General features: G+C 42.6%; 2 protein-coding genes across 2 annotated transcripts; both read left to right on the top strand.

Annotated features, from left to right (window-relative positions):
* Window positions 1-6,686: 6,686 nt before the first annotated feature.
* Window positions 6,687-12,470, top strand: LOC108788642 (olfactory receptor 6M1-like). Its single transcript, XM_018558465.1, has 3 exons — window positions 6,687-6,749; window positions 7,645-7,712; window positions 11,504-12,470. Exons 1-3 carry the CDS (start codon window positions 6,687-6,689, stop codon window positions 12,468-12,470), a joined length of 1,098 nt encoding a protein of 365 aa, XP_018413967.1.
* Window positions 12,471-21,321: 8,851 nt separating this feature from the next.
* LOC108788636 (olfactory receptor 6B1-like) lies at window positions 21,322-22,254 on the top strand. Its single transcript, XM_018558454.1, has one exon. It carries the CDS (start codon window positions 21,322-21,324, stop codon window positions 22,252-22,254), a length of 933 nt encoding a protein of 310 aa, XP_018413956.1.
* The last annotated feature ends 3,071 nt before the right edge of the window (window positions 22,255-25,325 follow it).

The raw sequence follows: 25,325 nt of genomic DNA, 5'->3' as shown, positions 1-25,325 counted from the left end.
GGCTTTGGGCATTTAGTGTGGGCTCTGGGTGGTCAGTGTGGGCTCTGGGTGGTCAGTACGGGCTCTGGGTGGTTAGTGCGGGCTTTGGGTGGTCAGTTTGAACTCTATGTGGTTAGTGCAGGCTCTGGGTGGTCAGTGTGGTAAGGAGTGCTGGCTTTGCGGGGTCAATGCGGGCTCTGGATGGTCAGTATGGGCTTTGGGTGTTCAGTCCTGGTTTTGGGTGGTCAGTGCGGGCTTTGGGTGGTCAGTGTGGGCTCTGGCTGGTCATTTTGGGCTATGGGTGGTCAGTGCAGACTCTGTGTGGTCAGTGTGGTGGTGAGTGCGGGCTTTGGGCGGTCATTGTGGGCTCTAGGTGGTCAGTATGGTGGTCAGTGCGGGCTTTGGGTGGTCAATGCTGGCTGTGGGTGGTCAGTGTTGGCTCTGGGTGGTCAGTGCGGGCTTTGGGTGGTCAGTTTGGGCTCTGGGTGGTCAGTGCAGGCTCTGGTTGGTCAGTGTGGTGGTGAGTGCGGGCTTTGGGTGGTCAATGTGGGCTCTGTGTGGTCAGTGCGGGCTTTGGGTGGCCAGTGTGGGCTCTGGCTGGTCAGTGTAGGCTTTAGGTGGTCAGTGCAGGCTTTGGGAGGTCAGTGTGGGCTCTGGGTGGTCAGTTCGGGCTCTAGGCGGTCATTGTGGGCTTTGGGTGGTCAGTTCGGGCTTTAGGCGGTCAGCGCAGGCTTTGGGCAGTCAGTGCGGGCTCTGGGTGGTCAGTGCGGGCTTTGGGTGGTCAGTGTGGGCTCTGGCTGGTCAGTGCAGGCTTTGGGTGGTCAGTGCAGGCTTTGGGTGGTCAGTGTGGGCTTTGGGTGGCCAGTGCGGACTGTGGGCGTTTAGTGTGGGCTCTGGCTGGTCAGTGCAGGCTTTGGGTGGTCGGTGCAGGCTTTGGGTGGTCAGTGTGGGCTCTGGGTGGTTAGTGCGTGCTCTAGGTGGTCAGTGTGGGCTTTGAGCAGTCAGTGCGGGCTCTGGGTGGTCAGTGCAAGCTTTGGGTGGTCAGTGCAGGCTTTGGGCATTTAGTGTGGGCTCTGGGTGGTCAGTGTGGGCTCTGGGTGGTCAGTGCGGGCTCTGGGTGGTTAGTGCGGGCTCTGGCTGGTCAGTTTGAACTCTATGTGGTTAGTGCAGGCTGTGGGTGGTCAGTTCGGGCTCTAGGTGGTCAATGCGGGCTTTGGGCATTCATTGTGGTCAGTGCATTGGTCAGTGTAGGCTTTGGGTGGTCAGTGTGGGCTCTAAGTGGTCAGTGTGGTTTCTGGGTGGTCAGTGCGGGCTCTAGGCGGTCAGTGCAGGCTTTGGGCAGTCAGTGCAGGCTCTGTGTGGTCAGTGCAGGCTTTGGGTGGTCAGTGTGGGCTCTGGCTGGTCAGTGAAGACTTTGGGCGGTCAGTATGGGCTCTGGCTGGTCAGTGAAGACTTTGGGTGGTCAGTGTGGGCTCTGGCTGGTCAGTACAGGCTTTGGGTGGTCAGTGCAGGCTTTGGGTGGTCAGTGTGGGCTCTGGGCGGTCAGTGCAGTGGTCAGTGTGGGCTCTGGGTGGTCAGTGCAAGCTTTGGGTGGTCAGTGCGGGCTTTGGGCATTTAGTGTGGGCTCTGGGTGGTCAGTGCGGGCTTTGGGCATTTAGTGTGGGCTCTGGGTGGTCAGTGTGGGCTCTGGGTGGTCAGTACGGGCTCTGGGTGGTTAGTGCGGGCTTTGGGTGGTCAGTTTGAACTCTATGTGGTTAGTGCAGGCTCTGGGTGGTCAGTGTGGTAAGGAGTGCTGGCTTTGCGGGGTCAATGCGGGCTCTGGATGGTCAGTATGGGCTTTGGGTGTTCAGTCCTGGTTTTGGGTGGTCAGTGCGGGCTTTGGGTGGTCAGTGTGGGCTCTGGCTGGTCATTTTGGGCTATGGGTGGTCAGTGCAGACTCTGTGTGGTCAGTGTGGTGGTGAGTGCGGGCTTTGGGCGGTCATTGTGGGCTCTAGGTGGTCAGTATGGTGGTCAGTGCGGGCTTTGGGTGGTCAATGCTGGCTGTGGGTGGTCAGTGTTGGCTCTGGGTGGTCAGTGCGGGCTTTGGGTGGTCAGTTTGGGCTCTGGGTGGTCAGTGCAGGCTCTGGTTGGTCAGTGTGGTGGTGAGTGCGGGCTTTGGGTGATCAGTAGTGGCTTTGGGTAGTCAGTAGGGCCTCTGGGCAGTCAGTAGGGGCTCTGGCTGGTCAGTGCAGGCTTTAGGTGGTCAGTGCAGGCTTTGGGAGGTCAGTGTGGGCTCTGGGTGGTCAGTTCGGGCTCTAGGCGGTCATTGTGGGCTTTGGGTGGTCAGTTCGGGCTTTAGGCGGTCAGCGCAGGCTTTGGGCAGTCAGTGCGGGCTCTGGGTGGTCAGTGCGGGTTTTGGGTGGTCAGTGCGGGCTTTGAGTGGTCAGTGCGGGCTGTGGGCGGTTAGTGCAGGTTGTGGGCGGTTAGTGCGGGCTTTGGGCGGTTAGTGTGGGCAGTCAGTGGGGGCTTTGTGCAGTCAGTGCGGGCTTTGGGCGGTTAGTGCGGACTGTGGGCGGTCAGTGCGGGCTCCGGCCATTCAGTGTGGGCTCCGGGCAGTCAATGCGGGCTTTGTGTAGTCAGTGCGGTCTGTGGGTGGTCAGTGTGGGCTCTGGGCGGTCAGTAGGGGCTCTGGGCGGTCCGTAGGGGCTCTGGGTAATCAGTAGGGGCTCTGGGTAGTCAGTAGTGGCTCTGGGTAGTCAGTAGGGCCTCTAGGCAGTCAGTGCGGGCTCACCAGGATGACGGGGTGCGGCCTCGGTATCATATTAGAGGGCCGCTCGCTGCCCTCTAATATGCCTGAATAGAGGGCCACAGCTGCCTGATTGTGGCGGGTTACTGACCCGGATACTGAGGCGATCCGGGTCGGCAGGGCCTTTTTCCATGGGCAGGCCTGGAGCGGAAGCTCCACCTACCCCTACGTTAATCCGGCCCTGCCGACATGGTGTTTGTGTATTCCATGTGCTGTTAGCTGTAAGTGGGGAATAGCTTTAGAGCATAGGATGACAACATAGGGGAAGATAAGCAGCCTCACAGGAGGAGAATGTAACATTAAAAAGAAGGGAGGTGGTTGGGATTTGAGAGCAGCACGAAGAGGAAAAGCAGAAATGTAGGAAAAGCGACAAGTACTGTTGACAGAATTCACGAGGGGCTTTTTTTTTACAATGGACAGCTGTAGGAGAGGAGTAAACACAGAGAAGCAGAGCAGAGAGGGTATAGAAGCATGTTCAGTGAGGGTGTAACTCTCCATGGGGGAAATTCTCTTATATTTTTATATTATACAGGATATAGGATTAGATATGATGTATTCTCTGTTTAGTCCATATGCATTTTCAGTTATTTGCTTCCGTATGGGTGATGGCATCATACATTTTGACACACTGCGGGACATTTATCAAGCTAATTAATGACACAGTTGTATACAAATCTCTCTCATTTAGCAAAGTCTATGCAACTTTTTTGGTGTATTCGTGACCCCTGCACCTGTAATCCTAGGCAGCCAACTATGACTGATTTACAAAGTCTGAGATCTATCACCGAAGAGAGATGTTCTCTAAACAGATGAATTATTAAAAAGTGGTCAGGGTCAGGTTTTATTCTGTTGCAGTGCTACTTTAGAGGAACTAAACAGGAGGGTACATGTCTACTTAATATTACAAATGTATATATATTAATATCTGAAAATATTAACATTAAGGTATGGTCGTCACTCTCTGGCAGCTTCATGTATCTGTGGAAATAGTGACAAGTGTGTCTAGAAAAAAAGGCTGTGGGTGAGGTAGTTACCTGGGTAGGACCCCCCCCCCCCTTACCCCTGGGAAGTGTGGGATGACCCCCAAGAGGCTTAAGAGGCTAGTATTTTAAATATCTCAGGGCACATCCTTGGCCTGGGAAAAACAAACAGTTGGGTGCCAGTTTGCTAGGGACAGTCCCCATTTTGAGGGGTCTGTCCCTGGCAAACAAAACATCCCAGATGTGTTTTCTGGATTCCAACAGTACCACTGTCTGCGTTTATCCCCTATATGTAAATTGTGCAGCTGCCAGCTTATGTCCCTGAAAGGTCACCTGCCTCCATGGACCTGTAGCACAAAAAGAAAGTGTTCTCAAACTTTTCCTCAGCTCTGACTTACAGGCCTGACAGGTAGCAGATGGAACAGCAGGTAGGCACAGAAGAGGGCAGTTGCATAATTAAATTATAGAAAACAAATGCAGGCACGTGTGGCATTAGCCTGTTACCAGTAGCATAGCAGATGCAGTGCAATGCCAATGTCCAGTGAGGGAGGGGGGAATTAGTGCTGGAGTTGATTTTGTCATGGGGTTGGGATGAAATTAAATTGGTGGAGGGGTAATTTTTGCTTGGGAGGCACTCTGTGTTTAACCTACTCTTGACTGTACTACGTGTTTTACTTACTCATCACTACAGTCTGTGTATTATGCATTCCTGACCCCTGCACTCTGTACATTATACACCCTTGACCCAGAGCACAGTAGGCTTATGTTTTATTTACCCATACTCCTTTAAACCTCTTCCACTTAGCACAATTTGGAGACATCCACCATTCACCACAGTGCACCACATCATTCCTCTCCTCAGAGTGCCCAAAGGTGACCCAAGTCTTTCACAGTCCTAGCAACACCCCTCCTCCACTGTTCCTAATCCTCCACTATCTTGCGCTGCTGGCTAGCCATGTTACCACTTTAGAACGACTATGCATATATAAATGGCACTGTCCTGAAGTGGTTATTACAAGATTTTCAGCATCTGTTTTTTGCAGCTGGCGATGGCTGTCACATACAATGGTTTGAGCAGTTATAGGTGATATTAGCCACTTCTGGCTGTAATGGCTGTTAATGTACAAGTGATCCAGCATCTATACAGCCGCTGAATTGTTTGTACAGAGCGCCGCTGTCCCCTGCTCCCCCTTGCTCCCCCCTGCCGGGGCCACTGTCTGCTTCCCCGGGCACCACTGTCCCTGTGCGGTGCCCGGGACCGGCTCAGCGGGTCTCCTCACAATGATCGGAGAGAAATTCAGCTTGCAGCTTGCAGCCGCTGATCTCTCCTCTGATCACTAAACCTGGAAGTGATGTGTTTTACATGACTTCCGGTGTCACTGTACACAGTCTCCGGCTCTTAGAGCCAGGAGAAGAAGCTGGGGAAGCAGATCTCTGGGGAAGCAGCTTCCCCAGCAAGCAGCTTCTTTGGTGTCCCTAGGTGACATTAGGGGTCTGGAAGACCCCTGATGTCTCCATAAAGAGGACCTATCACACCCTATCTGCTATTACATAGGGTGCTTGTTAGCCCCCTATGTGATAGCAATAAGGTTAGTGAAAAAAAAGTGTTTAACAATTTAAAAAACATTGAAGTAACATATAAGAAAAATAAAAAAATGCAAAAAAATTTTTTTTAAGTCCCCCCGCCCGCCACGTGCATGCACATACACACGCAAACACGCTTCGGTGCTCTTACTTGCGAAAACGACAATTGGGCTACAAATTTTACATATCGCCGCGAATGTTGGAGTGAGAGCAATAATTCTAGTGCTGTCAATCACTGTTAGCACTAAACTGATAAGTGGTAAAAGCGTTTAAAGCGTTGCTGATGGGAAATTTGGGATATTTAATTTGTTGCTGCTTCACAGGCGAACGCAATTTTAAAGCTTGACATGTTTGGTTGCTCTGGATGGGAAGTGGTTAAGGATGCCGCCAGTAAGAATATGGTGCTGGCCGCTGCCAGAATACCTGAACGGTGCTTGCAGCCGACAGCCTGCAAGCACCATTCGGCCGAGGAATATCCAACATATTTCTTCGGCAAAAGTCGATCTAACTGTAGCGCTCACCCCCGAAGGAGTCGCGGGATGAATTGGGTCCCCCATGCCTGTCTAGGGTTTACAGTTCCATTGCGACCCCAAAAGCACTTACTGACCCTCCACTGATAAAATTGTTCTCCACATAGAAGATACAATGCTCAATTAAGTTTTATTAAAGAACTTTGGGAGAGAGGGCAAGGGCACAGGACACCCAGGATGTTGTAGACTCCAAACTAAAACATAAAGTACTTGCAGCTTTCACAGATAGAGGACCTTTATGCCGATTGCGTTAATCTGTGTCTTTAGCTTCTGGCTTTAAAATACTACTAGCTACTAGTCCATGTCAAGAAATCACCATGCTTCAGTAGAGGATCAACGTTTCAGGCTTCCTGTATACCTGTTGAAGTTGCTCCATGTCAACTCCATCATCAAGCTTCACTCACTGAGCCTCAGTCCTAGACCTCAGTCTGAGCACATGGTTACCTCCCTAGGCAGCAGGCCTAGAAAGACCAGACAATCCACAGAACCCTTCCCCCCAGGTCGCACCCCGGGTGGGGGGGGGGGGGTTTGGCTCAACTCAACTGATTTCCCAGGGTCACTCATTTACAGCCATTATAACCCCCTGCTGACATTGGAGAAGCCATTGATTATATTTTCCAAATGAACCCTTGCGGTGGGGCTACTCCTGTAAGTGCTCATTTTGGTCTATGGACGAAAATAAAGAAAATATACTCACCTGATCCTCGGTCCTGCCTGCCAGCTAGACTGGTCGGTGCAGTCTTTTCTACCCTGGACGCCAGTGGTCTAAGGATCTGTGACGTCACCACGTCTAATGCAGGTCCGTCAAACGTGAGGACACCAAGGGACATGCCGCAGCTGGAGCAGAAGGGAAGAGGGGTGAGCAATCACTGCAGCAGGACCGAGGATCAGGTGAGTGTATCTTCTTTATTTTCACTTCTAGACTGAAGCGAGCACTTAACCCTTGCAGTGCATGGGTATCCCGGCTGCAAGGGTTAATTTGAACCCCCCCAAAGTTCTTCTTTAATACGAGTTCACTGCTGCTGTTAAGGAAAGAAGCATAAATAAACATATGATGTCAAATAAGATTAATATCTTTGTGTTTATTAATCTGCTCTCAAATGTATTTGGTCAGGATGGTCTCAGAAGTGATTATTGAATTATCTCAGGACCTGATTCCATGTTATATAACTGCATCCTTCTGACTGTCAGCGCTTCTTAGCCAACACAGACATGGAGCAACACTGACCCAGAATGTGCCATCTTAAAACTTCATAACATAACAATACAGGTTAGAGAAATACGTGAATACTACTTTCATCCTTCAGCTATTTTACAAGATTATTATTATTATACAGGATTTATATAGCTCCAGCAGTTTGCGCAGTGCTTTTTTTTTTTTTTTTTTTTAAATAGTTTTAATCGTGTCAGAGAGATATACAGTTACCATAACATTCACAGTTGTTAAATACCAACATTTTTCAGTATCTTTTGAAGTGTATACATTGTAAAATTCAGGTTATTTTAAGACAAAAGAAGGAACGATAAAGTAGGAATATTTTGTTTCAACAGAATATAACATGCCAGGGGATATCGACTTCTGAGCATTTCGTCACTATACATTGCCCTGGGCACTAGACCCCCGTGCTTTTAGTCTGCTGTGCAGGCTATTGCCCCAGGGCAATGTTCGCCCCCCTGTGGATTTTAGGCCTGTGGCCATACATGAGTATCCCCAGAGTTTTAACGTTCACTGCTGTCAAGTGACAGCCTAATAACACTAATAACAACTTTTATTTTTCCAGTATAGACCCACCAGCTTCTTCCACTCCGCCTCTCCGCTCTCGCCCCGTCGTCTCCTCCGAAAGTCTCCACTCCGTGAGTAGTCCTCCTCTCAGATGCTCTAAAGATTCCCCTGTTAATAGGATATAACAGCCAGTGCCTCCCATTTCTTTCTTTCTTTCTTTCTTTATATATTTCTTTATTTTTTAATTTATATTTTTGTACCGTCTTTACCCCCTCATGACTTGTGTGATCAGATGACCTTCCTTTCTATTTCTGAGTGGTATTCTGGTTATTGTGGGGGGTTTGCCATGGGTTCCTTGGGGAGAGCGAGATTTGCGCAGCGCTTTACAATATAAGGAGGACATTACAGTTACAATACAAGTCAAGACAGGATAGTAAGGAGGCCAAATTAGTAAATTAAACAGGAGATTGTAGTTTATCACAGGAGCGAGCTTGGAGCTGTGACTGCTTTACAACACACACAGGGACCATGGGGAACCAAAGTAGCCACCCTCCAGAAGGAAGGACAGTATCAGCACCAATTCAGAGATGATTTGAGGATCTAAAGCTGAGTGACACACAAATGAGATACATTTGTGTTAATAGTTAAGGTACTTAAATGCATTTAAAAAAATTAACTCCTGAGTATAGTGTCACTATTGTCAAGTTTGAGCAGGTATAGGTGACATTAAGAGTCTAATAGACCTCTGATGTCTCAATAAAGAGCACCTGTCACTGTAGTGTCTCTTTAATTGGGGGTATATCATGCCTTAAATAACCTAGAGCACGGTTAACTTTGTATGGCTTTATATATTGCAGACCAAAGGATGTTTGATCCCGTCACAGCCAAGACATCTTTGGCCCTTTAGAGCAAAGTACAATTTAACATTGGCGTCGGCACAAATAAAAACTCCAGTGTGTTTCTTTAGTGCTACATTTGTGCTGCTTTTATTTTTAAGATAATAGCAATTGTTTTTTTTTAAGATGATGACATCACCCAGCCCCCTTACAATAGCCAAAACACATGAAACTTGCTCGTTAGTTAGTGCCACGTTTGTGCCATTTAGATCTCCATTTTATCTCCTTTCATTTTCGAGTTATTAACTATTTATTGAAGGTCACCAAAGGTCACCCAGCCCCCCTACAACAGCCAAAACATATGAAACTTGGTGGTTGGTTGTTGGTTAGTTGTACGTCTGTGCTGGTTTGTGCTGCAAAAATTAACATTTGTGCTGCTTTACTTTTTAAGATAATAGCACTTGTTTTTTTTAAGATGATGACGACGACATCACCCAGCCCCCTACAACAGCCAAAAGACACAAAACTGAGCTGGCTGGTTAGTGCCATGTTTGTGCTGGTTTGTGCCAATAAAAATTAACATTTGTTCTGCTTTTATTTTTAAGATAATAGCAATTGTTTTTTTTAAGATGATGACATCACCCAGCCCCCCTACAACAGCCAAAAGACATGAAACTAGGATAGTTAGTTTGTGCCACATTTGTGCTGGTTTGTGCCATTTAAATCTCCATTCTATCTCCTTTTGTTTTTGAGTTATTAACTATTTATTAAGGGTCACCAAAGGTCACGTGGCCCCCCTCCAACAGCCAAAAGACATGAAAACAGGCTGGTTGGTTAGTGCCACATTTGTGCTGGTTTGTGCCATAAAAATTAACATTTGAGCTGCTTTAATTTTTAAGATAATACCAATTATAATCACCAATGGTGACTTTTGGTTTTAGGATCATTGCTCTTATTTTAAAAATAAAAGCAGCACAAATGTGGCACTAACCAGCCAACCCAATTACGTATCTTTTGACTGTTGATTTGAAAAGGAAATGACCTAGATCAAGGCACATGATGCCAACACCCCTGAAAGTGGTATATCAAAAAATCAGGAAAGTTGGGGTTTTTTAGGCAGCCGACTGACAACTTGCACACCAAGACTTTTTTAGAAAAAATATTTTAATTGATTAAAAGGTAAGTAGAATTTATAAAATTGACAACATGATTCCCCTGTAAGCTCACTCCACATAAATAAATTCATTCATATACAGATGACAATCAGAATCTTATGCAATGGAACATGATTGAAAAAACATGATTAAAAATTCATGGGTCACCAAAGGTCACGTGGCCCCCCTACAACAGCTAAAAGACATGAAAACAGGCTGGTTGGTTAGTGCCACATTTGTGCTGGTTTGTGCCATAAAAATTAACATTTGAGCTGCTTTAATTTTTAAGATAATACCAATTATAGTCACCAATGGTGACTTTTGGTTTTAGGATCATTGCTCTTATTTTAAAAATAAAAGCAGCACAAATGTGGCACTAACCAGCCAACCCAATTACGTATCTTTTGACTGTTGTAGGGAGGCTGGGTGACCTTTAGTGACCCTTAATAAATAGTTAATAGTACTAAGCAGAGAAAATGCTCTTATTGTTTTATGATAATTGTCCTTAACCACTTCAAGACCAGGTGTTTAGACCCCCTTCCTGGCCAGGCCATTTTTCAGTATTCAGCGCTGCGATACTTTGACTGACGTTTATTCCGTCATGCAACGCTGTACTGAAATTAATTTTATACAATTTTTTGGGGTCGTGCCTGGTGGCGCGCGCAAGGGGGTGTGTCTGAGCAGACGTCTAGAGACGCCCGCTCAGATCGAGAGAGCTCCTGGCCGGCCGTTTTTTTACTACGGCTGGCCTGGAGGCAGTTAAAAATATATTGTATATTTTGATAAATCAAACAGATCTATTTAGGCAGCCTATTGTTCTTCTCAATGCAATAGGGCAGATTGTTTTTAGAAAAATGAAATTGCTAAGTTATATGCATGAGCTTATTTAATAAAGCAGTGCAAAGAATAGGTGTGTGTAGCAAACATCTTTACTTATAGGAGAACTATGAGGTGAGTGAAAATCACTCATCCTCATAGTTGGAGCCGACGTGTGACAATGAAACTGTCACACATCGGCTCAATAGATAGGGAAGTGAACACATATCGTAGCTCGCTCACTTCTCGATCATCTCCCTGCAGAGAGCAGTGGCTATCAGTCACGGCTCCCTGCAGGGCTTCCCCCCTCCCCGCTCCGATCCTCTAGCGCTGACTGGAGGAACGGACGGGGGAGGGGGCGGGTACAGCTGGCTCTGCCTCTAGATAGGCAGAGCCAGCTGTCACTCACACAGCTGGGTAGATCTCAACAGTAATATCGGGATCCGTCCCGGCTGCGGCGTCTCAGTATACTGCAAGCTGTAGCCGCGATATACTGAGCTTTGGGTCACAGGAGGGGGTTAGTATATGTCCTCCCGTGACCCATTGAGAGAACTATGGGGAAACACCCATAGTTCTCTTTTAAGGTAGTAAAGATTCACCCTGTTTGGTGGTTCTGGGCTGCATTTAACTATCCATCTTAAAAAATAAGTCACAGTGTGTCCTGATTGCATCTGCCATTGAAGATTTCAGGTTCAAGTGCTATTTTTGCCATAGCATTAATGTATAAAAGAAAGTGTAAGGGTAGATCTCAACAGTAATATCGGGATCCGTCCCAGCTGCGGCTGTCTCAGTATACTGCAAGCTGTAGCTCGCGATATACTGAGCTTTGGGTCACAGGAGAGGGTTAGTATATGTCCTCCCGTGACCCATTAAGAGAACTATGGGGAAAAACACTTACCCATAGTTCTCTTTTAAGGTAGTAAAGATTCATCCTGTTTGGTGGTTCTGGGCTGCATTTAACTATCCATCTTAAAAAATAAGTCACAGTGTGTCCTGATTGCATCTGCCATTGAAGATTTCAGGTTCAAGTGCTATTTTTGCCATAGCATTAATGTATAAAAGAAAGTGTACATAAAGCTCTATGTATTCTCCATGTTTTCTCTGTTATCCTCACAGGGAGAAGATTACCATGGAAAATCAAAGCAGTGCAGTACACTTCTTTTTAGTTGGGTTCACTATCTCTGTAGAGTTGCAGCTATTTCTCTTTGTGGTTTTCTTAGCCATTTACCTTTTGACTTTGACTGCTAATGTAGCCATTATTTGTTTAGTTCGCATTGACACAAGACTTCACACTCCTATGTACTTCCTACTTAGCCAGCTCTCTTTTCTAGAGATTTGGTATACATCATCTATTGCTCCTAAGCTTTTGACCAATCTGGTTGGCTGGAAATACATTTCATTTCCTGGATGTCTCTCTCAAATGTATTTTTATTTCTCTTTGGGTTCTACAGAGTTTTTCCTTCTGGGAGTGATGGCCTTTGACCGCTACCTAGCTATCTGTAACCCACTGCGTTATCCATCCATCATGAATGGTCAAGTATGTATTCAAGCTACTATAACTTGTTGGTCAGTAGCTTTCATCTCTGTGTTCTTCCTTGTGCTTTTGATATCTCGCTTGACATTTTGCAAACCTACTGTCATCAACCATTTCTTCTGTGACATCCCGCCACTTCTCAAGCTTTCATGCCAAGACACTTTTCTAGAAGAAATTGTAGTCTTCTTTTTTGCCTGCGGTATTATCCTCACTTCACTGGTGCTCACGGTGGTATCATATGTGTTGATTGTATCTTCAATAGTTAAAATCCCATCCACCAAAGGGAGACAAAAAGCCTTTTCAACATGTGCCTCACATTTCACAGTTGTAATTATTCTGTATGGAACAGTCATATTCATTTATGTTCGACCTAGTTTGTCCTACCCAATGGATGTAAATAAGGTCTTAGGTGTTTTTAATACAGTGGTGACCCCACTACTAAATCCTATTATTTATTGTCTGCGAAACAAAGATGTTAAAAAAGCATTAAAGAAGGTCATGAACCCAAAGTTACCAGAGAGGTATAGAACATCTTTTATTGCTAGATGACAATTGTTATCAGTTGCAAAAACACATTATGAACAAGGCAACTGACCATTGACAACAGGTGGATAATATGCTGTTTGTTTGTTTGTTTATATGTTTTTCTACAGGAACATTCATGTTGGCATTTTATGACTGTATACCTCTGTATACTGCAGAGCAGTCACTGCAGTATCACTCTTATCATTAGAGAACTGTCCAAAAAAAATCTATCCTGGCCAGTAGACCTTACTCCTCATGGTGGTGGCCTGATGAAGTTTTCAGCCATCAGAGATAGTCCTACACATGGTTATGTTATCATCAGACCATATTGAAAACTATGAGGAAATTATTACTTTTTTAATATTCAGAGAAGTTTTAGTTTTTTTCTGTTAACATTTTCTAATCTGACAAAAATGCCGTTTTGAAATGGGAAGTGTAACCCATTAAATTCAGTTGTTTGTGTTTAGGAAAAATAAGAACTTTTTGTGAAAATGAAATGTGCATGCAATGAATGTAAGAAAATTAATTGGAAGTAGACCTGTATTAACATACAGTACATGCTGAAATTTTACTATGGGTTGTTTGATTCAAACCACATTTTAAGGACTATGATTAGAAAAGGGTTGATTAGAACCCTGATGAAAGGTTTTTATGTTGGTGCTTCTTCAACATACTTGCTAAAATAACTAATAGATCATGTTTGGAGTATATTACTCATTCCCCAGATTTTTCCCAACTGCTTGTAACTGACTTTGGCCATCTGGTCTTTTTTAACCTTAAAAAAGTTAAAACTATGATTAAAGATAAATATGCCATCTTGAGCTCCCAGCTTCGTAATAGCCAGCTTAAATACCCCCATCAGATTTCTGAACAGGCAAATTTCCATGTCAGGGCTGAAATTCCCCATACAGCTAGTGCAGTAAATAAATATATATTTCCTGTTATAACTTTATTGAAATTTAAAAAAAGTTATTATTTTTTTAATGTTAGTGTGTTAAAACTGTCAAAAAGATCACTGTTCACCCATTAAATCTGATATTTCTTAGAGGTCTAAAGAGAGCATGTTTTTCCTTCTTCCAGTAATTCAACAATGATAGAATCCAGCACTGTGGAGTCACAATTCAGAGTAAAATTTACCTTTTTTTGGAAACTGACATAAAGCAAACTAAAGCTTGAGAGCAGAACTCTGAAACGCCATGCAGCATTTATTTAGTTAAAGTGTACAAACAAACAAAAAAAACACATGAAAGCCAAAAACTAATATTCACCCCTTACCACTTTAAATGACCCCAATCACATAGATGGTAATACAGGGCAACCTCATAATAAGAATATAAATACTTAATCCCAACCATAAAAGAAACATTTGGGACAACAGTAAGTCTGATGTGGCTCAGTGTGGTTCTTGGCAATAGGTCCATGGGGATCTGAAATATTTGAGTGCATCCTATAGAAATGTATGCTACTTTGTAGATGTGAAGAGCAGAGTTTATGAAAGCTAAATGTCAGGCACAAAACTTTCTTTTGAATATATTTTTCAATAACCACAAAGGTTATAAAATCAATTCCTGTGCACCAAATATGTTTGCCAACCTAGGTAGTAACATCCTTACTGTGCTATACATAGCCTGAGCAGAGAGCATAACTGGGTTTAACCCAACAAATCCAGCCACTACTCAGAAAACGACAATGGACAGATACACAGCAAGCCATCTTTCACTAAGAGAGAGAGCAGCAGTGACCAGTCTTTATCACAGGAAATTCCTGCGCAAAGTGCAGACATTTTATAATGCTGGATTACAGCACAGATCTGGAAAAACTACACAAAGTACACCAAGAACTAGTATACACTTGTCTCTTTACTACCAGACGAGGGATTTTCACCTATTTATTGCAATGTTAACCAAAACACTCCCTCGCCAGAGGTATTGCCCATGAAATTCAGAAAGGTTATGCCAAAACTCCTGTTGTCACTCACCCAGCTTCAGCAGCCTCTTCTGGAGCTTCCTCATCCTGTGATTTTCCTCCTCACAGGCTTTGATCACAAAGTCCAAAAATGTTGAAATTGTATTTGTAAATGTATTAAACTGTCACATGCATCATACAAAGCCAACGTTTTGGGGCCACGCAGGGTCCCTTCCTCAAGGTGACATAGTTATGTCTCCTATATGACGTTACATTCATTCTTGGGAATGCACAGTGCCATGTAAGGTCTACAAATGCCATATGGAGTGCAAGTAATACATTACAACACTGCATTGCCATCTAGTGGTTGCAGTTAATACTACTCTCTCTAGACATGTAAAGGAAAGTTCTGAATGGAAAGGTGGACTAAATTCTGTGAATTTGGACATTTAAATGCATCCAAATGTCCGAATCCCCATGAGGTTGAATGCAAATGAATCCGAATGTTCTTTTAACGAAATTTCGGATCATCCGAATTTCATTCAAAATGAAACTAAGTTGAACACGTCACTGTTTTCTGGTCAATCAGAAAACCCCTTCTGAAATTAAAATGAAATTCCAAAAGATCCGAATAACGAAACAAAATGACATTTGGACCCAAAACCCGAGAGAAAGGAAATCCGAAACAAAATAAAATAAAATGAATTTTTTGCCAGCTTACATGTCTAACTCTCTCTATTGAAACTCAAGTCTTCCATAGGCATGCACACCCCTCATCTGGTGGTTTTAATTAGCACTTGTTGCTTGGAAGTTACTAGGTGGACCTGTGTACAATTTCCTTAAATTATATCAAAGGAAATGTTGTACTTCAGCAAAGTGCCTAAGCTAAAAGGTGCCTAGCCTTTTTTAAGCCCTGTTGTTTACTCTGTATCCTTTGAGGTTTGATTATCATGGTACTGGACAGTGGATGCAGGAACAGGGTACTGAAAGTAGGAGCAGGACACTCTAGCTGCTTTAATACAAGAGAATGTATTTCCCTCTGAGATGTACCTTAAAGGCCAATATCTGAGCTGGATGATACTTTTTTTTGTCTCAGTATTCCATAAGGTAACAGTTAACATATCTGGAAAAATGAATGAATCATTTATCAATGTGACATCTAATCTCCAGGTGTTGGGACTACAGATCGAAGTAACAAGTGCAAATACAAGAGGTGAGTAGTCAGATACCTTACTAGTTAACTAGGTAGCCCTAGTTTCCATTTATTAGACCTACAATTTTTATTTTTTAAATCTGGATAGAAAAGTAGTGGGTTTACCACATCAGGGTTATAATTTTTGTCTGTGTTCCTGCTAGGAAGATTTCCCCCTCACTGACATTTCACAGTTGAACAGGAGGGGAAATCTTCCAAAGGGAAAACTTGTTTAGATGACTATTTTCTAAAAAGGTATTTCCTGATTTTGGAGAATTTTACACTCACTTGCTGTTGTGTTCCTGGGATAGGAAGTGAAGGAAAATTTTCCCAGTGGGACATAGCTAGCAAACAAAAACTTCACAGATGTTTTGACTCTTTTCTATTTTATACAACACAAAAAAAGTTTTGGGTACACACAACTCCCAACAATAGGAGCATTGAATTGATCATGAGTGCCCAATTTCTTTATTCTTCCTGGATTTCCTTGGACTACAAACTCTACATAATGCAGTTTTACTGGATAATGCAAAGTTTATTTGTGTTAACATTCAGCCATATTACTGAACATAAAAGTTTTAAATGTGTTTAATCCATTAATAACCACAAAGTTCAAAAGTCTAACTTATTCAACTGAGGCTTGGTCAGCTGGGAAAAGTCAGCACACAAATTAAAAAACAGATTGTTTTTGTGATTATAAAATGATGCACATGCCCAGTATGGATGGATTGTTCGAAATAAACTAAGAGACTGTTTTCCACAATGAGAGTCTATAGCTGCTTTACTAGCAATTAAATGATTCTGAAGGTATAAAAGTAGTTAAATTACACATTTTCAAGATTTTTTTAATTACATTAGTCTGGTAAGAAAAGCATTTCTAAATCATTATCTGCCAACAAAAACCAAACTCTTAAATACAGTAGTGTTTAAATACATTTCAAGTTATATTCATGACATGTAAGTAAACTGTACAGTTATTGCTTAAACAAAAGCAATTTTACATATATTATTTATAGCAATGTTTTACCTAGATCTAGTTATTATAGCCGTATTCTTTATGTTTTGTTATTATTTGTGTATGATTGTGATTATTTTGATGGTCAACAATCAATCAGCATGTATTTCCTTTCAAAATATACATTATGTCCCCATGCACACTTGCAAATTGAGTCAACTGGATGAGTTCCACCAATTGCTGCAAGCCAAGTGCAACAGTTTGCAAAGTTCTGAGACAGATTTATCACTGTAGATGAAACTTTAAACAGATGCACAATAAAGAAGTTGTTGTTTTATTCTGTCGCATTGTGATTTTATATTATATAAGGAATATAAATATGAAGTAATGTATATGTACAGGAATTTATAGCTAAAGCTTTAACCTTGTAGTAAATCTGTTGCATGATCTTTCTCACTGCTCCTGTTTAGTACACTTGCCTTGAATTGATAAATGTCTCCCTATGTGTGTTTATTCCAGGTTTATAATTCAGCATGTTATCAGGTACATTTATTCCATTGTAATCATGTAAAAACCTTGCACATTATGTAACAATCCAGGACAATTTAATGTAAAACTCCTGAATTATTTAATTCCTGATCTATTTAAAGGATTCAATCAGAGAAGCTGGTGTCTGAATGATCCCGACAACAGCCATGTGCAGTAATATTTAGGGAAACCTTGCATAAATGTTACAAATGTACAAAGTTGCAGCCTTTTTAGTGCAGATCACAGGTTTGTTCTCTGATACAATCCTGACTTGTGCTGCAGAAAACCTGTAAAGTATTTAACCTCCTAATAACCCCATATTATTCCTAACTAGCTCCTGATTAACCCCTTCCCACTCTAGCTATAGTTATATTTCTTGCCCATTTTTTTTAAGGCTAATATGTAAATGTTGTATTGTTTACATTTCAATGGATTCCTTTGTTCCATGTTGCATCAAAATAATTAAGATATTTCAAGTTACAGAATAAAAATTGTATTTTGTAACTACAATAATGCTGATGGTTTTAACACTATAACTGATCAAAATTGGAAAAAAAACTCCAATTATTTTTATATTACTTATTCCTTTTAGGCAAAAAGGAATAAGTAATATAAATATAAAAATAATTGGAGTTTTTTTTTCCAATTTTGATCAGTTATAGTGTTAAAACCATCAGCATTATTGTAGTTGCAAAATACAATTTTTTTTGTATAACATAAATACAAAATGAAATAATTCAATTAAATCAATCAAATAAATCAAATAAGGCATCAAATGTTCCTCCAAAAATAAACAAATCACTTTGACATTACAATTAATGACAAATGTATTGCCAAGCCAATAGGCCTGTAGCTAAAAATGTAAAACTGATCTGGGTCATAAGACTACTACTACACAAATACTAATCCTGAAACACTGACAGGGTTATTCACAGAGGGGTGAAGAGTTTGGAGAAGGCAGGAGAAGTGAACAATCTAGGGCTAGGCCAAAATAGCTGAACTGGAAAGTGAGCTGAATTGGAGAATTTCTTTCTTCTGCCGTCTCCAAACTCTTCACCGTTTTGTGAACAACCCTGTAAATATTGTATACTGAGTGATGTTAGGTGCTTTTATGGAGATTTAAAAGTCTTTTTTTCAGGAAATTTTACTTAATAATGTTTGTTTTTCACATATCAGTATATGTTTCGTGTTTCCATTAAACCATAATAATATGTACGGTACATGTAAAATGTAGGAAGCAAAGTATATTCAGTCTAAAAAATGAAAACACGAATAGCACCCTGCAGTTATACACAGTGTTGTGTAGGTCAGATTTTGGTTACATAAGTAAAGATACCCAAAAACATAATATTACATACACCTAATACATGCCTTAGGTCTATAAGTGTCTGTGAGACTCTGCCTTCACATCCGACCATCAGGGCCATTTCGCACAAGTGTTCCTATCACTGGTGATAACTCTCCAGCAGCATGGTTGCTCATATGATACTCTTTCTGTGACGGAATAACTTCATAATACAGATTAAAGACCATTGGGTTGCCACCTTCCTAGACCCCTGGTACTGTGGCAAGGTGGGTCAGTTTTTGGAGTCCAGCAATGATGAGGCAAGGATGTAGCACTTCTATGTGATTCTCAGCTGGCTGAGGCCTTTTTCCAGGCTGTCCACCCAAAGGCAACCATTGCTAAGAGACCACTTATTTTTTTCCTGTTGAGTTGTTCTCTTACTGATCAGCTCATTTAGGCCTTGCTCAGTTGCTGTTACATTGCTAGAGAGCAAGATTCTTCAGTGTACCTTTTTTCAGTAAATAGCAGTGTCTCCAGTAGAACCTGCCTAAACTACGGGCACCCTAGCTTGTATTTAATAGTAGTTATATAACTTCTACATACAGTTTTAACCAGAAATCTACTTTTTTGCCTTGAAGTGGTCTGTCATCACAATGAGAGGATTGCTAATCATGCCTGCTAAAAACCTTTTTACATGATGGTACTTCACATTGGTTTGGGAAGTTTCTGATAGCTACCATTTAAAATGAAATGGCGCAGTCATTAGAAGTCTCTAAAAGTATAATTGTTACACATGATTACACATGTTGGTTTATGTTAGTGGTAAGCAGGATTGCAGCTTGAGTCTTATCCAGCTTTGAGGCCAAGGTATGCCCGTATATCTACACATAGAAGGGAAATCTTCCCATGGGAATTACTAGTTTCACTGCCAAATGTCTAAGAGGGGATTTCCCTTATTTTGGAGAGATTTCCTCTTACCTCTGCTCATGTCTATGGGACAAGAAGTGAAGGTAATTCTTCTCAATGATCATGGTCAATAGAGTGAAGAAAAAAAGCTGATTTGAACTGCAACTAAGGCCTCCATTTTTATTACAGTGATGCAGTAAGACTGCAGTAAGGGAGGCCATCTTTTTATGTGCTATTGTGCTGCATCTAGAGTTAAAATGCCCTGTGCTGACAGCATGCTTGAGATCCAGACTGCTGCTAAACACAAAGCATGTCATCTAACATACCTCCCGCAGAGTGTACCAATTAGCAGCACAGTCAGAGAGTTTGGGACTTCTATGCTCTGTTTTAAGCAGCAGTCTGGATCTCCAATGTGCTACCCTAGCTGCAGCATAATAGTACATTACCAAAAAGTAATGTAGTGCCAATATTGTGCCAATATTTATTACTTATCAATTTGACGTCATTAAAGTAATAAAAAGAGGAGGTTTCTATTGAGAATTAACCATTCCTTACTCTATATTCTTGGTTCTCAACTGGTGGGTCGTGATCCAAAAGTGGAACAGTAGAAAGGCATCATGGCACACTCACAAACCAGCATGTAAAACAACTTGTCTCACCACTGAGGTTAATAACAGAGGTTTGGATACACGTCTTCTGCAGAAAATGTGAAAGCCGCACTGCCGCGCCAAGGCACCTCTTATAGTGCGGTCCTAACTCTAAACTATGAGAGTCTCCATCTTGGAGCACATGGGGGCAGAAGATTTCGAATTGGGTGCACCCCATTTGCACCCAATTTGAAATCTTCTGCCCCCATGTGCTCCAAGATGGAGACTCTCATAGTTTAGAGTTAGGACCGCACTATAAGAGGTGCCTTGGCGCGGCAGTGCGGCTTTCACATTTTCTGCAGAAGACGTGTATCAAAACCTCTGTTATTAACCTCAACTGTGAGACAAGTTGTTTTACATGCTGGTTTGTGAGTGTGCCATGATGAATTTCTACTGTTTTACTGTTCAAAGCCCATTTCGTGTGCACCTTACTGTATAACTGGTGACAAATTGTTGAGTGCGTTTGTCGTTTGTTTTGCGTGATCCAAAAGTGGGTCGCGACCCCAGGTTCAGTGGGTCGCCGCGTGCCTTCCACTTTTTTAAGTGAGAGGCTCCTCAGACTCCCCCTAGCGCAGCAATGTCAGTTCTCGCACTAAGCAGCCATTCAGAATATGATGCCTGGTGCTGAGTGTCAACTTGAGGGCTGGAGTGATGGCTGTGAGGGGTCTCCATCCATACATGCATTGCTTACAGCTCCCTCATATGTCCTATAGAGGTGCCTGGACTAGAGTGATGTCACATTCTGGCTCCCAGCACAGGGTGTGTAAGGGAGCTGTACAAGCAATGCATGTATGGATGGAGCTCCGTTACAGCACAGCAGGCCAGCACTGGACCCCTGGCTGAAGATCCACTCCAGTTCTTGTAAGGTAGGGAGACTGGGGGATCTTAAAAAAAGAAAGAAAATAAAAAATGTTTTTGGAGTGTGTATGTGTGTGTGAGATTGTGTCTGTGGCTGTATGTGTCTGTCAGTAATTTTTTAGGGCCCGTTCACGTTAGTACAGTGAGTTAATCGAACAGTCCTGTGCGATTAATGCACTGTACCATGCAATCGCACCTACTATGCATTCTGGTGTGTTAGGTGTGTTGCCTTGCCATTCGTTTGAATGGCACTCCAAACACACCTCCCGTCCCCAGGTTAAATTGCCTGCACTGGAACGCTTGGTACCGCGATGCCGTGCGTTCCATTGCAGGGCGACTTGGGTTGCCACTTAATGACCAAGGACAAATGTGGGTCCTGAGGTTATACAGGTTGAGAACCACTGCTCTATACAATATCTAAAAACGTTTTGGCTAGATATACTTTAAATAGACTGTATTTTAGTTTTCCTTATGCTGTCAAACTCATAATTTTTTATATAAAATATAAAAAGAAAAGAAACAAATCCATCCTAGCTATGTGTATACTTCATCTTGACACATTACTTGAATCTAAACTCTTTCAGGCTATATATTTGGAGATGGAAGTGAAGAGAAACCTTACAAATGACATCAGTACTTTCATTATTTTAGGATTTCCCAGTTCCCGTCCTGTCCAGATGCTATTTTTCTTCATATTTCTTTTCATGTATATGTTGACCATTGTAGAAAACCTCTTTATCATCATATTAATCTGGTACAGCCAGAAATTACATAAGCCAATGTACTTCTTTCTAGGGAATCTGTCCTTTCTTGAGACATGGTATGTGACAGTCACTGTCCCAAAATTACTGTCCATATTTTTGAATGGAAATAATAAGATTTCATTTGTTGGTTGCATGTCCCAGCTTTTTTTCTTCCTTTATCTGGGCTGCACAGAGTGTGTTTTACTAACTGTTATGGCATTTGACCGATATGTGGCTATCTGCAATCCTTTACATTACATCACTATAATGAACTGGGGCTTCTGCTTTATTCTAGCTCTTTCTACTTGGATCATTGGCTTGGCTATTTCTCTTCTAAAGATCTACTACATTTCTCAGCTAACATTTTGCCATTCAGTAATCATCAACCATTTTTATTGTGATGTATCACCTATACTTAATCTTGCATGCACAGATATGAAATTAACTGAACTTGTAGACTTTATTCTTGCTCTAGTTATACTTTTGGTGCCACTTTTTCTCACTTGCTTCTCTTATTTGTGTATATTGTCTACCATCCTTCGAATCCCAAATTCAAATGGGCGTAAAAAAGCATTTTCCACTTGTGGGTCTCATCTGGTTATTGTCATCATACTTTATTCAACCACTCTTTTTATGTATGCAAGGCCGAGTAAGGCTCAATCTGTCAATTCTAACAAAATGGTCTCTGTTGTCTACACAGTTGTCACACCCTTTCTCAATCCAATCATCTATTGCTTAAGGAACAGGGAGGTAAAACAAGCCATCCAGAAACTTGCCTGCAGGAACTAATATGCAAAACCAACTGCTTGATGTAATTGGCAATGTTTCTTTTACAGAAGTCAGCATTTTTTTAATGTTAACTATTTTTATTTCTTTTATTGACATGTACTATAGCCAGGGGCGTCCCGAGGCTGGGTGACACCCGGAGCGGTACCCGAGTGTCCCCCCGCCGAGACGTCACTGCGCATGCGCGTGACGTCACGACGCGCATGCACAATTACGTCATCGCGCACGCGCGGCAGCATTCTGATACCTGCCAGCGGCCATCTTGGTGATGGACGCCGGCAGAGAGAAGAGGGGACAGTCAGCCGGCGGGATAAGGTATGCCGCCGGGTCCCTTCCTCTCTCCTGATACTGTCGGGCGTTCGGTCCATGACCGAGCGCCCGACTTTTCAGAGGGGGGTGACACCAAAATGACTGTGAGTCATTTTGGTGTCACCCCTCCAATGGTGTCACCCGGGTGCGGGCCGCACCCCCCGCACCACCCTTGTGACGCCACTGTCTATAGCTGGGCAAGATTAACTTGAGCTGCATGGAGTTGAAGAATCTGACACAGCTCTTTGCCTAGACATTTAATAAAATCATTCAACATGTCTGCAGTCAGGGCTGTATTTACCATAATTGAACTTGTTGGCCAGTGCCTAGGGCAGCAGTGTTACAAAAGGCAGCACCAGGCCTCAAACTGAACAGTTGTGATAGTTTTTCTTCTACTGTCTACCTCTGGATATTTGAGGCAACATTGTGCAGAACTATAGGTAAAGGGGGTGCATTGGATGAGGGTTCTTTACAGTTCAATAAACATACCACCATGTCTCCTTTCTCTAGTTTGGTGGCCTGAACAGTTGAAAAAAGTAGTTGTGCATATAAAGCATTGGCATGCTACATCTAATAGTGCACTTGAGCATTAGTTCTTAACTAAAAGAGTGACACAACAAAAGCGTGGAGCTTGTATAATTGGGTATCATTTTTTATTGTGCCTAGGGTAGCATGATGTCTATGTATGGCTCAGCCTGCAGGCATATCTGAATTTTTACCTTCTGGCTCTACAGACACCATATTACTTTCTTCATCCCTATCCCTCCAGAACCTGGAATGAATACTAGGAACAAGTGTACAGTGAAAGATGTCAAAACTGGTGATGTGCATGCTCTACCATGTCACTAATCCAGGAAGTATTAAAGCCAATTAGAATGGCATGTCAGCCAGACAAATCATTCCTTTACCTCTATAGTGCAAAAATAGAAGTGCTGTGTCCCTCATGGGTTGGAAATCTGTGCCGATGTTAAAAAAAAAGTAATTGGCAGCCAGGAGCTGGGACACACAGCACTAAGTCTGGATACATAATGCTTTATTTTTCCCTGTTAGCCCAATGATGGCGTTTATGCCTCATCTCATGCATGCATCATCCAGCAAGATTTCAGGGGAAAGGCTTTTTTTTAAACAAATGAGTGCAATGGCATATGGTCCATGTGTGAGATGATTCATTCTTTGCTATAAATATGTTCCAAGATGGAGGCTCTCATAGATTAGAGTTAGGACTGCACTATACAGAGGGGCCTTGACGAGGCAGTGTGGCTTCCACAAGGTTTGCAAAAGTTGTGCAAACAAAACCTCTGTTTTTAACCTTAGTAGTTAGGCAGTGTAAATTTTTTTGCAGGCTGGCTGGTGAGTGTGCTGGGAATGTTTATTTTTGTACTGTGTAAAGCCCTTTCTTGTGCACCTTGTGTTAAAGCTAGTTAGGAATTGATGAGTTCGTTTACCATTCGTTTGAATTGTTGGATTTGGTGTGGGGACACACTGGGGACCTCAGCTGCCATTTTGATGTGCGGGGCTCCTTGTGTGTTCATAAGCCGTAAGGAGGTTGGGCTACCTCCCGGTGAACCTGCACCCATTTCATCCTTTGCTATAAATATGCTCCAAAATGGAGGCTCTCATAGATTAGAGTTAGGACCACACATTGTACTGTGTGAAGCCCTCTCATGTGCACCTTGCTTTAAAGCTAGTTATGAATTAATGAGTGTGTCTGCCATTTGTTTCACAAGTGTGAGATGAGACGCATGATGTTTGTGCCTCATTTTATGAATGCGCCGTACGACATTACACTCATTAATTTAAAAAGTCCTTTTTTTCCTCCAGAATCCCTCAGTTTAGAAACAACATCTCCCCGGAAGGCTATGGTGACCTACCCTTCCCAGTGGTTACCCATGAGGTCTTGGCTACATCACCGTGCCTCACTATACCAGGAGGTGGAAAACAGTTCACTTTAAATGAACAAATACAGATTACTTTTTTAACTAAAGCATGTTTATAGTTTGTCCTGCAGAGCTGCATGCCTCTAGAATGTTTTAAAATTGTTTTCTTCTGATGCCAAAGTCACATTGTAGGGAGTTCACTCAGAAATGTGGTGAGATCTCTACATTTAAATTTTCACTTCTGCACACCTATCAAAACTCCAAGGAGAAACAATGCCTGGAACTTTGCCAGGAAATGTTTATTAGCTAATGCCCAAAGAGGTGATAAGCCATACACTGCTCTATTTGTTTTGTTCAACCCACCGGCTGAACAAAAAAAATAGAGCAGCTTCCTCCATCAGCGCTACAAGCGTGTTGATCGAGGAATCCCCGCTGTTTCTTTTGTATTCTGACAGTGGTCAGTGGCCACTGTCAGAATACCCAATTAGAGCCAGAAGCTCATTGGCTGCCAGCTCTGTTCATACGAAGATTTTACGACCGGTTCCTTCTAAGAGATGTTTGGGGAAAGCCAGCTGAAAGGGTGCCATCAGCAGCACGCACTGTGCAAATTTCGGCCTGTTCCTCAAGAAATTCACACAGTGCATGGCCCCCTTTACAACTCATTTACTCAACTGAGCAGGTACTACCTTTGTAAGAAATACATTTTTTTTGTAGACTTGGCTTTTTAAAGTGCATATGTGGGCAAAAAAAAAAATGTTCAGTACATTTCTCTAATACATGCTTTATACCTTTATAAAGAACTGTGAGAACAGAAAAGTACCTTAACTTCCTGTGCCTCCTGCCTCCGCTACACTTGAATCCAAAGAAGTGTTACTAGCTCTGTCTAGT

Source organism: Nanorana parkeri, unplaced genomic scaffold (assembly GCF_000935625.1).
Source record: "Nanorana parkeri isolate BGI_ZX_2015 unplaced genomic scaffold, ASM93562v1 scaffold15, whole genome shotgun sequence".
Lineage (NCBI taxonomy): Eukaryota > Metazoa > Chordata > Amphibia > Anura > Dicroglossidae > Nanorana > Nanorana parkeri.
Note: the sequence above shows the minus strand (reverse complement) of the source record. Positions and strands in the feature narration are given on the sequence as shown.

Excerpts from the sequence above, each read along its gene's own strand:
- LOC108788642 (XM_018558465.1), top strand. The coding sequence starts at position 6,687 with ATGCCGCAGCTGGAGCAGAAGGGAAGAGGGGTGAGCAATCACTGCAGC. Across the intron at positions 6,750-7,644 it reads GCAGCAGGACCGAGGATCAG|ACCCACCAGCTTCTTCCACT; the intron begins GTGAGTGTATCT and ends TTTCCAGTATAG. Across the intron at positions 7,713-11,503 it reads CCTCCGAAAGTCTCCACTCC|GGAGAAGATTACCATGGAAA; the intron begins GTGAGTAGTCCT and ends TTATCCTCACAG.
- LOC108788636 (XM_018558454.1), top strand. The coding sequence starts at position 21,322 with ATGGAAGTGAAGAGAAACCTTACAAATGACATCAGTACTTTCATTATT.